This window comes from Pavona decussata, unplaced genomic scaffold (assembly GCF_977016875.1).
Source record: "Pavona decussata unplaced genomic scaffold, jaPavDecu1.1 SCAFFOLD_37, whole genome shotgun sequence".
NCBI classification, from domain to species: domain Eukaryota; kingdom Metazoa; phylum Cnidaria; class Anthozoa; order Scleractinia; family Agariciidae; genus Pavona; species Pavona decussata.
Window position 1 is genome coordinate 3,701,873 of NW_028145459.1, and position 14,790 is coordinate 3,716,662.

The window sequence follows — 14,790 nt, forward strand, 5'->3', positions numbered from 1 at the left end:
CTCACACTTTCTGGAATCAGCACTCTCTACGCTACTCCAGACCGGCTCCTGACTTCCGACGTAAGAAGAAAGAATACAACTAACGCAACTGGCAGTCAAGTCTCTTCATTGAACAGCCTTTAGACCAGGATTATCTTTAAGTTTGTACAGGATCTTAGCTGGAACTGACCACGCCACGTATGCAAATTGCACATCATCTCTTTGGCGAAGATTCTTTAAATGCTTCTCTTTCAGCTTCTGTCGCTGCTCCCGAACATCCTTGGTAACATCATCCGAAATATAGAGCGACGAACCATCATACTGGTTTTCCTTCAGACATTTTGCCGCGTTAGCTAAAATATATTGTCTGTCTGTATACTTCAAAAGATAAACATGTATAGGACGCGGCTTCAATGCATCTCTTCTAATGGCCGTCGGCGTACGGTGAGCCCTCATAATTTCGATATTCTCAGTACCCTCCAGCTTCATGTGATCAATTAAAAGACTCCTCTTCACAAGTTCTACCAAGAAAGTATCCTTCTCACTGCCTTCGGGCACATTCCAGATAACTATGTTATTGCGACGGGACCTATTTTGCAGATCGATAATTCTGTTTTCAAGCTCCAAAACATGTGCTGTGTCGGCTTTAGTTTCGACGTCTTGCTTCACGTCTGCCAAATCATTCTCTAACGACTGAAGCCCCTCTTTAAGTTCCTTCAAATCAGTGGCCAACGTCGACGTTTTCTGTTCCAACCCTGCGAGCTTATTGCATAATTCTTCATGGCGTCTTTCTTGAGTTGTGTTCATGTCATCCAGCTTCTTTGACAACTTTTCCAGCAAGCGTGCAGAATCTCCAGCGCTCATTATTTCTTCCTCACCTTTCTTACTTCTAGTTTTTATCGACATAGCCTGCCAGTAGAACGTTAATTAAACAAAAAAACAAATTTTTCCACTGTCGAGAGACGGAGCTCGGAAACACACGTCCTACCCGAAGCTCATTTCAATTTAGCTAAGCCAGTGTTTTAGACAACTTGTCAAAGCCAGAGAGTAATTGAAGAATTTTGAGGGGTCAATATAATAGCTGGTTCAATCAGTTCTCTCCAAATCTTAATGAAAGGCCCTTTAAATACCTAAATGACAGATCTCCCTATCCTTTCATATACTTCGACTTATGAAATCCCTACCCTTTAATTTACCTGAAGCGTGAAAAAGGTACCCCTTTCGGGCAGAGCCTCCCCGTACAGGCCATTTCTCTTTTCTGGAACACTGGCTTTAGACTTTAAACCCTGACATCAAAATGCAAATTATCCTCACTGTTCTCTAGATCTCTTAGTTCATGTATATGTTTTTTATGGTACTTATAGTTGGGAGACTTTCTTTCGAAATCAAGACGTTTCATCTTTGCTTCAATAATAAATTAAGTCCCTGGCTGGCTTGATAAAATAATATCATCGTAAGGATAAATTAGATGTTATATGTTAGGGTTTCAAGGGTTAACACTTTTTAAGGTGTTTTTAGCGGTTATTAAAGCCCTAAACACAGTAACACTGATCAGCATCAAATTTCTCCTAGTAATATCATCCAATGCTTATTCAACCCTTGAGGTCATTAGAATTAACTATGTTACCAACAAGGTCAATTTTCTTGACATTTTAATAACTTCTCCCCAGTACTTTTACAAGGAAAGTATGGGGACAAGATAGGAGAATTTGTTCTTTGCAGATATTTTGGGTTAAAGCAGGGCTGTCAACCTCACACCTTAGACTTGCTTAAAAGTCGAGCTTAGAGAGCGCGAAGCGCGATCGTCAGAGCTCGAGCGAGCGAGCGAGCGCGGAGCGAGAGCGAGAAGCGAGCGAGCGAGCGAGCGACTTTGAGAAAGTCTACCTCACACGTCTTCAAATATGGAGAATATGACTTCCCCGGCCAGCAATAACAAAGTGCCTTACAGAGGCGTCGCATCAAGGCCAAATTCACAGTTTCAGTTAAGGGGGGGGGGGGGGGGTACATTAAACAGTACAAGAAACAACGGTCAACGTCATTTCAAATTTTCTTGTCTGCAGAAAGTCGAGTATATGACAAACAGCAAACTCCGTCAACCGGGAGATACGGTTCAAAATCTGGAGACTCCCGGATAAACCGGGAAAGTTGACAGCCCTATTAATTAATTAAAGGGTTGTTTTAGTCAGTTTTGTCGATTTGCATCAATTTGGTGAATCTTGTAAATATAAATTATAAAAAAAGACGCTGTAATAATAATAATAATATTTAATGAGAGGGTCGGAACTCGCCAAGGCGGTTTTCAGTGGAGCCCTCCCATTCATACTTTTCTTTAAAGCGTTTTTGAGAAAGCTACAAATTATCTGGGTTAAATATTTTAGAAACACCCCTCTCCCCCACTCAATGTTGACTTAATGTTGTTTAATTGTAACTGTTGTTAGAATGGAACATGTTTTGTTGTAAAGTGTTGAAACAACACTGAAAAGGGGAAATGGGATGAGCTCTGACTATTTAAAATGTTTCACGTTTTTTTTTTTTTTTTTTTTTTTTTTTTGCGAGGATTGTAACTAAATAAGCAGCACTTCTTAATAATTGGAATTCCCAGTTTACTGTCGCATCAGTTTTTTCAATTTCTGCCAAAACCTGTGGTAGAATTCCATGCGTAATCTCTGGCCGCCATTCTGTGGTCTGGTCATGGCCTGTGTTCCCTGTGGTCCAAGATATTCTCTATATCTCTATATAATTTAACAATTAATAAGTACATGTACATGTTGCCGTAGACATAATTTACAGTTTTAAATCTTAGAAGGTGAGAATTCAGCATAATTTTTCTAAAACGGTTACACTGATTACCACTTGGTGAAAAAGTTAAAAGAGAGTTTGCTTTAATTTTGCTTTGCAGCTGCAAGACCTGGCTGTGAGTCCAGGGATTCGCGATCCAAAATTGAACACTGCAAAGTGTATAACTGAGGGACATGAGCCCAGCATGGATGCAGCAGGACTTTACCTCAGAATTTGTGTTTTATGGCTTTCCCTGGGTTTTGTTTTAGTCAGTAGCCCTGTCTTAAGTAGATGTCTCGTGGGAATGAAAAACCAGGTCAAACCAAGAAAGAAACACAGCCTATTGCAAGAAGGAGAGATGGCAGCCAAGAAGAGTCTGGAAGAAGGAAAAAAGGAAAACATATTAAAGGCTTTATGTATTCTTTGTTATGTGTTGTCTGTGCTAGGTGGCATATTGTTAATTCTTGCTCTTGTCTTTTCAATTCATCATTGGAAAAATCGTAAGGAATCCTTTGATATCCCTTTAATTCTTTTCCTCATCATTCTTTACATATTCAGCCTTCCTTACATACTGAAATGTTTTGATAGTGATCTTTCAATTTGCGTGTGTGGGGAAAATTACTTTTTTTTCCCCATTGTGGTAACGAGTACAATTGTGATAAGTTATCATTTTTGCTGGCTGATGTTAGGCATAATGCTTAATCCAACATGGGGATTAACTGTTGCCCTATTAGCCTCTGTTATACTTGCTGCCTTCATGTATGCAGTTTACCTCTATCTACATACACTCACTGAAAAAGAAAAAGAAGACACTAGCCATAATAAATTATGGCAGCCCCGTTTGTTTTTTGGTGCTGGTTTTTTGGCTGTCTTGTTTCTTGTTGTTATCATAGTTTTTGCAGGGCAGTCGCACAGCAGCAATGAAACAGCAGATGAGGTGCTGAAAACCAGTTTGTTGTATATTTTTATTGGTGCCTTTGTCTCATGGATCTCCTGGAAAAAGCAGGATTCTCATAGTTGCTTAGCCTGCAAACAGGCTTCCCAGGTGTGCTCAAATGGTACAAATGCTGAGACAAGGGAAGCTAACGGGGCATCCTCAGATGGCAGATATGCAGAGACATCTTTCAGTAAATCACAAATGCCCACATCCGAAATTCGGACACAACGGTGCTAATTGGTGGATATATCGTTATTCATCTGTCGATGTCTTTGCCCATTTCCGATACAGAAAAGAAACAAAATTGTGGAAAGCACATTCATACTCATTGTGTTCTTTATGTGGCTTGCAAATATTTATGCAAGTTATTTTAAATTTAGCGTAGAACTGAAGCCTGAACAACAGAAAGCGTTTCATACTTATATGCTTGGAGGAAATTATGTCCTTGCAGTTCTATAGCTACAGAAACATGGCACTCGCAGGCTTCAAGCGCACTCCAATTCATGTGTATTATTTGTTTACATGATTAACTTTACTTCCAGTACATGCTGATTGGTAAAATTTGACAGTTGACAAGCAAATTTGTCAGCGAGGTTCTTAGGGGTGGCATTGGCAATTCTCAGTTATTCCAGCAGGCTTCCTTTCTCTCAGCGTTTCTGCTATCTCAGCAAGCTCAGGAAGCCTGTTTGCAGTCTTTAGTCTTCCTCCACAGGAACTGCAAGCAGAAGAATTAATTAATCACATAGTTCATTCCCAATCCCCAAAAGTTACATGAGATTAAGAAAACATGGCAACCTTGATTTTTTTGAATGAAAGTATTATGCTTCTGTTTGTGATTCGCACTGGGTCTGAAGATTCTTCTGACTCCAGCTCCAATCGAGGCCTAGCCTGTTAGAGATTTTTTAGCTTGATAATTTTTTTATTGTAGTTATGATTTTTTTATCCAGTTTTTTTTAAATCTTGTTCTATTTCTGGTCACTTGTTTATAAACCAGTATTATTGTAATAACTATCATGATTATTATTTTTGAATGACTTATTAAAGCAATAAAAGTAAATAATATTTTGGCAGTTTCAAACTTGGCAATGTTAATGCGGAGGTTGAGTTCTTTGTTCTCAGTTTCACTACTTGTTTTGACAGCTTATTATTTTTTATATATGTGATACGAAATTATTAGTTGACATATATTCAAGGACGGGTAAAATGTAATCTGCGATCATAGCCTCTGTTTTTTCATCAAAAAAAAAAAAGAAGAAGAAGAAGACACCTGATCACAGGTGAAGTAAAATGGGACCTGGGATTTGCCCTTTTTGGTGGGAAAATTGGATTCCATCATTATAACGTTGTAAATTTTGGGCACTGGGTTTGAGATCAGGGTGTAATTTTGGTTCGAAGCTCACACGGATCAGAGCTAAAATTTGAGCTGGAAAATGGGATTTGTATCCCACCCCCCAACTTTCTTTGGACCCTCATATTTTATATTAAGTATAACTTTGCAGTTGTTCTAGGAGTTAACATGTACATTGTAATAATTTTTATAAAACAATTCGCAATGCATGTTGCTGTAGAAAATAATGATAATAGTAAGCTTTATCTCAATTTAATTAATTCTTAGTTGTTGAACCATTACTAGAGTAAATCATATAGTTGCATGTATCAGTATGTAGAAGTGCAATATACAGAGAAAACTTTCAGTGTATTCAACAGCTACACTCTAAAAGTAATAAAGCCAAATATATAACCATGGAAGCTTTTGTTTTTCTTGTGTTGTGGACTGGAGACAGGTAATAACAAACATTACACCACATTAAAGCTGCTTAATAAGCCTTATTTAATTAAGCAGTTGGTTTATCATAATTTGGTCCTCAGGGACAGATACCTTTTTCAGCTTATGCTTACAGCTTTTTCAATAAACGTCGTCGGATCAAAGCTTAAAGCTTCAAGGCATCTTCAAAGAGGCTGCCACCTCATCCAGTTGATATCCTAGCATTTCTTGCATCCAAATGGCTCGCCATCGTATATCTTCACTGGACGGACGAGGCGTAGCTGATTCTGATGAACTTATTCATAAAAAATCCACAGAATCTTGAGGTCTTGTCCAGGGCTGTCAACCTCACACGTCTTCAAATATTGAGAACATGACTTCCCCGGCAAATCGCCGTACAGAGGCGTCGCATCAAGGCCAAATTCATGGGGGGGCGTACATTAAACAGTACCAGAAACAACGCTTCACATTTCAGATTTTCTTGTCAGAAAGTCGAGTCTACGACAAATAGCAAACTTTGTCAATTATCCGGGAGATTATAGACAAAAATCTGGAGACCAGGAGACATGGCTCAAAATCTGGAGATTACATACATAAATCTGGAGACCGGGAGATACGGTTCAAAATCTGGAGACTCGCGGATTATCCGGGAGAGTTGACAGTCCCGGAATGGTATATACTTACAAAATTTGGGAAGTAAAATGAAGCATTCAAAAGCAAGCTTTAACGATTCTAAGTAATAACATAGCGCGTGTGCATCCTAATCTAATAGGCCTTAGTATAAATCTACTAGTGTTCTATCACGAATGCCGTTCTCTGATTGGCTACGCTACTCGCTATCTATTTAACAATTAGATTATGAGCTCGAGATTTCTATCGCGTGATAGTTGATGAGGGCGAAGCCCGAATCAACTATCACGCATAGAAATCGAGAGCGAATAATCTAATTGTTTTAGTATAAATCTACTAGTCGTTCAAAACTAAACAAGTAAATTATCTATTTCCTCATCGTAGACACCTCGAAAACGCGACGAAGCGGCCGCCATTTTGTTGAAAACCGCTACTCACTATCTATCACAGAATAGATAGCGAGTAGCGTAGCCAATCAGAGAACGGCATTCGTGATAGAACACTAGTAGATTTATACTAATCTGTGATAGATAGTGAGTAGCGATTTTCAACAAAATGGCGGCCACTTCGTCGCGTTTTCGTAGCATCTGCGACGAGGATATAGATAATTTACTTGCTTAGTTTTGCACGACTAGAAGATTTATACTAAAACAATTAGATTATTCGCTCTCGATTTCTATGCGTGATAGAAATCTCGAGCTCATAATCTAATTGTTAATTATCACGGTTTTCGACGCCATTTTGACGGGTAGGCAAACACGTCTGAAATAACAGTGTTTGTATGGGAATCCGATGTCAAATAATTTTCATAAAACGTCGCTTCTGAAAAATTCGTGAATTGGAAACTTTTGGAACTAGGGAAAGGATTTAAAGAAAAAAATTGGAGGGATCTAGCTGTGCCAGAAAGCGTCCAGTCGTGTTTTGAACTTTCCATACATTTCCCTGTATTTTTTTCCCGCGAACTATTTTTAGTAGCAGTTCACGGCTGGTCGCTATACAGACAAATGTATGGAAAGTTCAAAACACGACTGGACGCTTTCTGGCACAGCTACATCCCTCAAATTCTTTTACTTAAAATCGTTTTCCTAGTGCCAAAAGTTTCCAATTCATGAATTTTTCAGATGCGAAGTTTTTTGAAAATTATTTGACATCGGATTTCCATACAAACACTGTTATTTCAGACGTGTTGGCCTACTCGTCAAAATGGCGTCGAAAACCGTGATAAGGCCTATTCCTATTGGCGTTATCATGGTATATTTCTCAACATACGCACGGCCGTGCGTCCATCCGATGACGTGTGCAAGTCAGAGAAGCTTAAGCATGCGCGCACTATGTCCGTTATAAAAAGCATTTTACAGAGAGACAACAACATAAGTAATGTATATTTATAAGAGCTTGTCGAAGTTTGATGAAACGCTAAGATTACTCACACTGTAAACCGACATGACCAAATACTTTTATCTTTGTGTTTTTGTATAGCACATTTAGAAATTTTGTAATTAATCAGGAACAAAACCTGTTTTCCACGAAAATTTTACTTTATTTTCACTATGTTATAAAAAAAATTGGTTCATACTTTTAGCTAAAAACGTATCTCGACTGAGTTATGGCTGCACTTATGAAGTTTGGAGAGCACCCAAAAAGCTTCTCTCGTGCTCTCCAAACTTCTCGCGTGCATCCATAACCCGATATACGCACGCTAAGCATGAACCAATTCTTAACTGCAACATTTTATGCCAGTAACTAACGGCCGATTTTGGATCCGCTTACATTACATACAGTTAAACCTCTCCACAACGGCCACCTTGGGGACAGAAGAAAGTGGCGGTTGTGGAGTGGTGGCCGTTATGGGGAGGTGGGGTGTAATATGACACCTTTTTTTCGTGAAGTACAACATGTTCATTGTGCCAAGTTCATGCTTACTGTAGCCTATAATGACAATCTAATCTTAAATAATATATATAAATAAAAAACACTAAAACGTAAATAATGTTTTGAATCAAAATGTTAACCAGAAAGACGAAACGAGCAAGGTTCGTTTTTACACATGAAAAAGAACTGTATACTGGCCGTTGTCGAGAGGTTATTTTGGCAGTTGGGGACGCGCTTTAGTGGCCGTTGCCGTTGTAGAGAGGTGGCCGTTGTGGAGAGGTTTAAACAAGAGCTAATGTATGGACTGTCCGCCGGGACAAAAAAAAAGTGGCCGTTATAGAGAGGTGGCCGTTAGTGGAGGTTCGACTGTACTGCAACATTTTAGGCCAGTAACTAACGGCCAATTTTGGATCCGCTTACATTACATACTGCAACATTTTAGGCCAGTGACTAACGTCCGATTTTGGATCCGCTTACATTACATACTGCAACATTTTAGGCCAGTAACTAACGGCCGAATTTGGAACCGCTACATTACATACTGCAACATTTTAGGCCTGAGTAACTGACGGCCAAATTTGGAACCGGCTACATTACATACTGCAACATTTTAAGCCGATAACTAACGGCCGAATTTGGAACCGCTTACATTACATACTGCAACATTTTAGGCCAGTAACTAACGGCCGATTTTGGATCCGCTTACATTATATAATGCAACATTTTAGGCCAGTAACTAATTATAACGGCCGAATTTGGAACCGCTATACATACTGTAACATTTGCCGATAACTTACGGCCGAATTTGGAACCGCTTACACTACATACTGCAACATTTTAAGCCGATTACTAACGGTTGATTTTGGATCCGCTTACATTACATACTGCAACATTTTACGCCAGTTTTAAACTACTGGCTTATTTTCCGTATGTATATTTACATTTATTACATACTGTGACATTTTAGGCCAGTAACTACTGGCTTATTTTCCGTCGGTACATTAATACTGTGACATTTTAAGCCGATAACTACTGGCTTAATTTCGGGTAGGTATATTAACTATATACTAAAACACCGACGAAAGTTAGTCGCTTAAAATGTTACACCAGTATAAAGACCGTGTTAATCGCATATTATGTCATAATATGTATTCCCGCCCGGTCAAAGGGGTTCAAGAGATCCTGAGCAAACTCTGATGAGCTTTTTGGAGGAGAAGATCCCCGCTTAATTCACACCGAGCAAGATTTCTTCACGACCTTTAAGTCAGACTCTACTCAATAATTTTACTCGCTGTTTGTGTAAGAGAGTTAGCTAGTATGGCAGTGATGCATTTATTTGTATAATTAATGTAAGCAGATTATATGACAAAATTAATATTCTAAGCACAAGTACAACTTCGGGTGGAAGAAATAATAACAGAATGATACAAAATACAAAAAGTGGCCTAGGGCATGTTTGAATTTGGTATAAAAGCGTGAATTACTTAATAATATTATTGAATAGTTCATTTTAGTGTAATATTTAGTGTTCTTTACACTAAAATAATATGCTAACATATTGTTTTAAATTTTTGTTGTAGCCATAATACATTACTTGGGAAAAATTTCTAACCAGCTAATTCAGGAAAAAGTTGCAACATGTACGTGGTTGTTTACTTTATTTTCGTTCCCATTGTGCTGAGTTTTGGTCAACATAACTCCCAGGCTCAGCCTGATATCATCAACAAGTGCATCAACTCCACCAATTCAACTTCATGCAGTCTTACTTATGAGCAAGTATACCAAAACTTATCAAAGTCTGAGAACAATTTTAACATCTCTAATGCACTGTATCCTGGGAGATCAAAGCCATCATCACTTCATGTGTTGGTTAACGTGTATGGACCCAACAAAACCAAGGATTCTGTACCAGCTCAGTATGCCTGGAGTGTGTCCTGTCTTTATGCTGCTGTCCCTGCTAGTGTCCTTGGATTTTTATCCCTGGGATCGATTCTGGTGTCTCATCGCACTCAGCATCTCAATTTACATATTCCACTGTTTTGTTGCAATGTGTCAGAAAGCAAGGAAGAAAGAGAAGAAAAAATCAAAGGATTTCTAACCAGAGTATTGGGTGAGGTATGTGATACTGTGATGTTCGAGGTTGATATTGATGCCTGTCCCATGCACGGATGATTTCATTTTTTGGTATGAATCCACCTCCCATCTATGAATTTCAATTTAGCTAAACCGGTGTTCTAGACAACTTGTCAAAGCCAGAGAGTAATTGAAGAATTTTGAGGGGTCAATATAATAGCTGGTTCAATCAGTTCTCTCCAAATCTTAATGAAAGGCTCTTTAAATACCTAAATGACAGATCTCCCTATCCTTTCATATACTTCGACTTATGAAATCCCTACCCTTTCATATACCTGAAGCGTGAAAAAGGTACCCCTAGCCTTTCGGGCAGAGCCTCCCCGTACAGGCCATTTCTTTTTCCTGGAACACTGGCTTTAGACTTTAAACCCTGACATCAAAATACAAATTATCCTCACTGTTCTCTAGATCTCTTAGTTCATGTATATGTTTTTTATGGTACTTATAGCTGGGACAATTTCTTTCAAAATCAAGACGTTTTTATCTTTGCTCCAATAATACTGAAATTATTTCCCTGGCTGGCTTGATAAAATAATAATATGGTAAGGATAAATTAGATGTTATATGTTAGGGGTTTCAAGGGCTAACACTTTTTAAGGTGTTGTTAGGGGTTATTAAAGCCCTAAACACAGTAACAGTGATCAGCATCAAATTTCTCCTGGTAATATCATCCAATGCTTATTCAACCCTTGAGGTCATTAGAATCAACTATGATACCAACAAGGTCAATTTTCTTGACATTTTAATAACTTCTCCCCAGTACTTTTACAAGGAAAGTATGGGGACAAGATAGGAGAATTTGTTCTTTGCAGATATTTTGGGTTAAAGCAGGGCTGTCAACCTCACACGTCTTCAAATATGGAGAATATGACTTCCCCGGCCAGCAATAACAAAGCGCCTTACAGAGGCGTCGCATCAAGGCCAAATTCACAGTTTCAGTTGGGGGGGGGGGGGGGGGTACATTAAACAGTACCAGAAACAACGGTCAACGTCATTTCAAATTTTCTTGTCTGCAGAAAGTCGAGTCTAAGACAAACAGCAAACTCCGTCAACCGGGAGATACGGTTCAAAATCTGGAGACTCCCGGATAAACCGGGAAAGTTGACAGCCCTATTAAAGGGTTATTTTAGTCAGTTTGTCGATTTGCATCAATTTGGTGAATCTTGTAAAAATAAATTATAAAAAAAGACGCTGTAATAATAATAATAATATTTAATGAGAGGGTCGGAACTCGCCAAGGCGGTTTTCAGTGGAGCCCTCCCATTCATACTTTTCTTTAAAGCGTTTTTGAGAAAGCTACAAATTATCTGGGTTAAATATTTTGGAAACACCCCTCTCCCCCACTCAATGTTGACTTAATGTTGTTTAATTGTAACTGTTGTTAGAATGGAACATGTTTTGTTGTAAAGTGTTGAAGCAACACTGAAAAGGGGAAGTGGGATGAGCTCTGACTATTTTTTGAAAGGATTGTAACTTAATGTGCAGCACTCCTTAATAATTGGAATTCCCAGTTCACTGTCACATCAGTTTTTTCAATTTCTGCCAAAACCTGTGGTAGAATTCCATGCGTAATCTCTGGCCGCCATACTGTGGTCTGGTCATGGCCTGTGGTCCAAGATATTCTCTATATCTCTATATAATTGAACAATTAATAAGTACATGCACATGTTGCCGTAGACATAATTTACAGTTTTAAATCTTAGAAGGTGAGAATTCAGCATAATTTTTCTAAAACGGTAACACTGATTACCACTTGGTGAAAAAGTTAAAAGAGAGTTTGCTTTAATTTTGCTTTGCAGCTGCAAGACCTGGCTGTGAGTCCAGGGATTCGCGATCCAAAATTGAACACTGCAAAGTGTATAACTGAGGGACATGAGCCCAGCATGGATGCAGCAGGACTTTACCTCAGAATTTGTGTTTTATGGCTTTCCCTGGGTTTTGTTTTTGTCAGTAGCCCTGTCTTAAGTAGATGTCTCGTGGGAATGAAAAGCCAGGTCAAACCAAGAAAGAAACACAGCCTATTGCACGAAGGAGAGATGGCAGCCAAGAAGAGTCTGGAAGAAGGAAAAAAGGAAAACATATTATAGGCTCTATGTATTCTTTGTTATGTATTGTCTGTGCTAGGTGGCATATTGTTAATTCTTGCTCTTGTCTTTTCAATTCATCATTGGAAAAATCTTAAGGAATCCTTTGATATCCCTTTAATTCTTATCCTCATCATTCTTTACATTTTCAGCCTTCCTTACATCCTGAAATGTTTTGATAGTGATCTTTCAATTTGCGTGTGTGGGGAAAATTACTTTTTTTTCCCCATTGTGGTAACGAGTACAATTGTGATAAGTTATCATTTTTGCTGGCTGATGTTAGGTATAATGCTTAATCCAACATGGAGATTAACTGTTGCCCTATTAGCCTCTGTTATACTTGCTGCCTTCATGTATGCAGTTTACCTCTATCTACATACACTCACTGAAAAAGAAAAAGAAGACACTAGCCATAATAAATTATGGCAGCCCCGTTTGTTTTTTGGTGCTGGTTTTTTGGCTGTCTTGTTTCTTGTTGTTATCATAGTTTTTGCAGGGCAGTCATACAGCAGCAATGAAACAGCAGATGAGGTGCTGAAAACCAGTTTGTTGTATATTTTTATTGGTGCCTTTGTCTCATGGATCTCCTGGAAAAAGCAGGATTCTCATAGTTGCTTAGCCTGCAAACAGGCTTCCCAGGTGTGCTCAAATGGTACAAATGCTGAGACAAGGGAAGCTAACGGGGCATCCTCAGATGGCAGATTTGCAGAGACATCTTTCATTGAATCACCAATGCCCACATCCACAAAACGGTCCTAATTGGTGGATATATCATTATTCATGACGTCAACGACGTTCTTTTGCCCATTTCCGGTACAGAAAAGAAACAAAATTGTGGAAAGCACATTCATACTCAATGTGTTCCTTGTGTGGCTTGCAAATATTTATCAAGTTTTTTTTAAATTTAGCGTATAACAGAAACCGTTTCATTCTTATACTTGGAGGAAATTATGTCCTTGCAGTTCTTACAGCTAGCTTGATTTTCCAACTTTTGTATAGAACTAATTATGAATGCCTTCAGTTCGTCGTGGACATTTACCATGACAAACTTTGGATTTATGCCATTTATCATGTCTACAAAAAATGAAAATCCTTCGCCTGTCAAGATTTCTATTAATAATAAGCTTCACGGCACAGGATTTGCAGAGTCTCTCTAACAGGCCTGAGTACTTGCAATAAAATGACACCTTCAATCCTCTCCAGTTTTTTGAAGGTTTAATCAAATTTTCAGACAAAATTGATTTCCAAGAATTGTCATACTGCAATTTCAGAGATATAGCTTGCAGTATCTCTCAAGGCACTCTCAAGGCAAAGTAGATAAATTAATGCAAAGATTTGATTTCTATACTCTACAGTCTCTGCAAATTAGCGCATTAACAACTTGTGATCCATCGTTAATATGCTAATTTGTAGAGACTGTAGAGAATAGAAATTGACTCTTCAAATCGGCTATTAACTTTAATTTTCGCTTGATAATTTTTTTATTGTAGTTATGAATTTTTTATTTCTGGTCATTTGTTTATATACCAGCATTACTGTAAAAACTATCATGATAATCATTTTTTACTGACTTATTATAAAAGAATTAAAAGTAAATAATATTTTGGTAGTTTCATTTTCACTCAAACTTTGCAGTAATGAGGATGTTGAGTTCTTTGTTCTTGTTTCACTACTTTTTTTGACACCTTATTATTTTTTATATAATTTTTTAATTATAAAATTAATGTGATAGGAAGTTATCAATATTGACATATATTCAAGGAGGGGTAAAATGTAACCTGCGATCATACCCTCCCTCCCTTCATAAAAAAAAAAAGAAGAAGACACCTGATCACAGGTGAAGTAAAATGGGACCTGGGATTTGCCCTTTTTTCTGACATAATTTAGGATTTCATAATGATTATATTGTAAATTTTAGGCACTGGGTTTGAGATCGGGGTGTAATTTTGGTTAGAAGCTCACAAGAATCAGGCAAAATTTAAGCTGGAAAATGGGTTGTACCTCCCCCCCCCCCCCCCCCTTTCTTTGGACCCTTATATTCCCATATTAAGAATAACATTGCAGTTGTTCTAGAAGTTAACAAGTACATGTAATTCACAATACATGTTGCCTTAAAAATATAATGATAATAGTAAGCTTTATATCAATTTAATTAAATCTCAGTTGTTTTAACCATTACTAAAGTAAATCATAGTTGCAGTAAATCATAGTTGTATGTATCAGTATGTAGAAGTGCAATATGCAGACACGAACCTTCAGTGTATTCAGCAACCACACTCTAAAAGTAATAAAGCTAAATATATAATCATGGAAGTTTTTGTTTTTCTTGTGTGGTGGCCTGGACTGGAGACAGATAATAACAAACATTACTCCACATTAAAGCTGCTAGCCTTATTTAAAGCAGTTGGTTGGTTATTTTTAAGGGGGGATTAAGTATCATAATCTGGTCCTAAGGGACAGACACCTTTTTCAGCTTGTGTTTATATACCTCTGTGTGAAAAGCTTGAAGGTTGATCAAGAGCTGGGAAAAAAAAAACTTTGCTCTTGCTGGCCATGGTACAGCAATGTTTTTGTAAAATGCTTGTCATCCACTCCCATTTTTGAACATGATT

The 14,790-nt window shown here is 38.0% G+C and overlaps 3 protein-coding genes and 1 long non-coding RNA gene across 5 annotated transcripts in view; 3 read left to right on the forward strand and 1 right to left on the reverse strand.

Annotated features, from left to right (window-relative positions):
* The window catches only part of LOC146484104 (uncharacterized), a 21,200-nt gene extending 15,757 nt beyond the window's left edge, over positions 1–5,443 (forward strand). Inside the window, exon 4 of one of the 2 annotated variants that reach the window (XR_014863722.1) lies at positions 4,794–5,443. The gene's annotated coding sequence lies outside the window, so the exon portion shown is untranslated. The remainder of the gene's footprint in view (positions 1–4,793) is intronic. The other variant, XR_014863723.1, reaches the window with a different exon arrangement.
* The window catches only part of LOC146484105 (uncharacterized), a 24,008-nt gene extending 9,493 nt beyond the window's left edge, over positions 1–14,515 (reverse strand). Inside the window, exon 1 of the long non-coding RNA XR_014863728.1 lies at positions 13,957–14,515. This is a non-coding gene — a long non-coding RNA (uncharacterized LOC146484105). The remainder of the gene's footprint in view (positions 1–13,956) is intronic.
* LOC146484106 (uncharacterized) lies at positions 2,262–4,156 on the forward strand. The gene has a single exon (XM_085105429.1). It carries the CDS (start codon positions 2,963–2,965, stop codon positions 3,929–3,931), a length of 969 nt encoding a protein of 322 aa, XP_084961555.1. The 5' UTR covers positions 2,262–2,962; the 3' UTR covers positions 3,932–4,156.
* LOC146484107 (uncharacterized) lies at positions 8,896–13,161 on the forward strand. The gene is made up of 2 exons (XM_085105431.1): positions 8,896–10,076; positions 11,894–13,161. The coding sequence occupies exons 1-2, from the start codon at positions 9,600–9,602 to the stop codon at positions 12,179–12,181; spliced, it is 765 nt and encodes a 254-aa protein (XP_084961557.1). The 5' UTR covers positions 8,896–9,599; the 3' UTR covers positions 12,182–13,161.
* Positions 14,516–14,790: the final 275 nt, after the last annotated feature.

Excerpts from the sequence above, each read along its gene's own strand:
- LOC146484106 (XM_085105429.1), top strand. The coding sequence starts at position 2,963 with ATGGATGCAGCAGGACTTTACCTCAGAATTTGTGTTTTATGGCTTTCC.
- LOC146484107 (XM_085105431.1), top strand. The coding sequence starts at position 9,600 with ATGTACGTGGTTGTTTACTTTATTTTCGTTCCCATTGTGCTGAGTTTT. Across the intron at positions 10,077-11,893 it reads TAACCAGAGTATTGGGTGAG|CTGCAAGACCTGGCTGTGAG; the intron begins GTATGTGATACT and ends TTTGCTTTGCAG.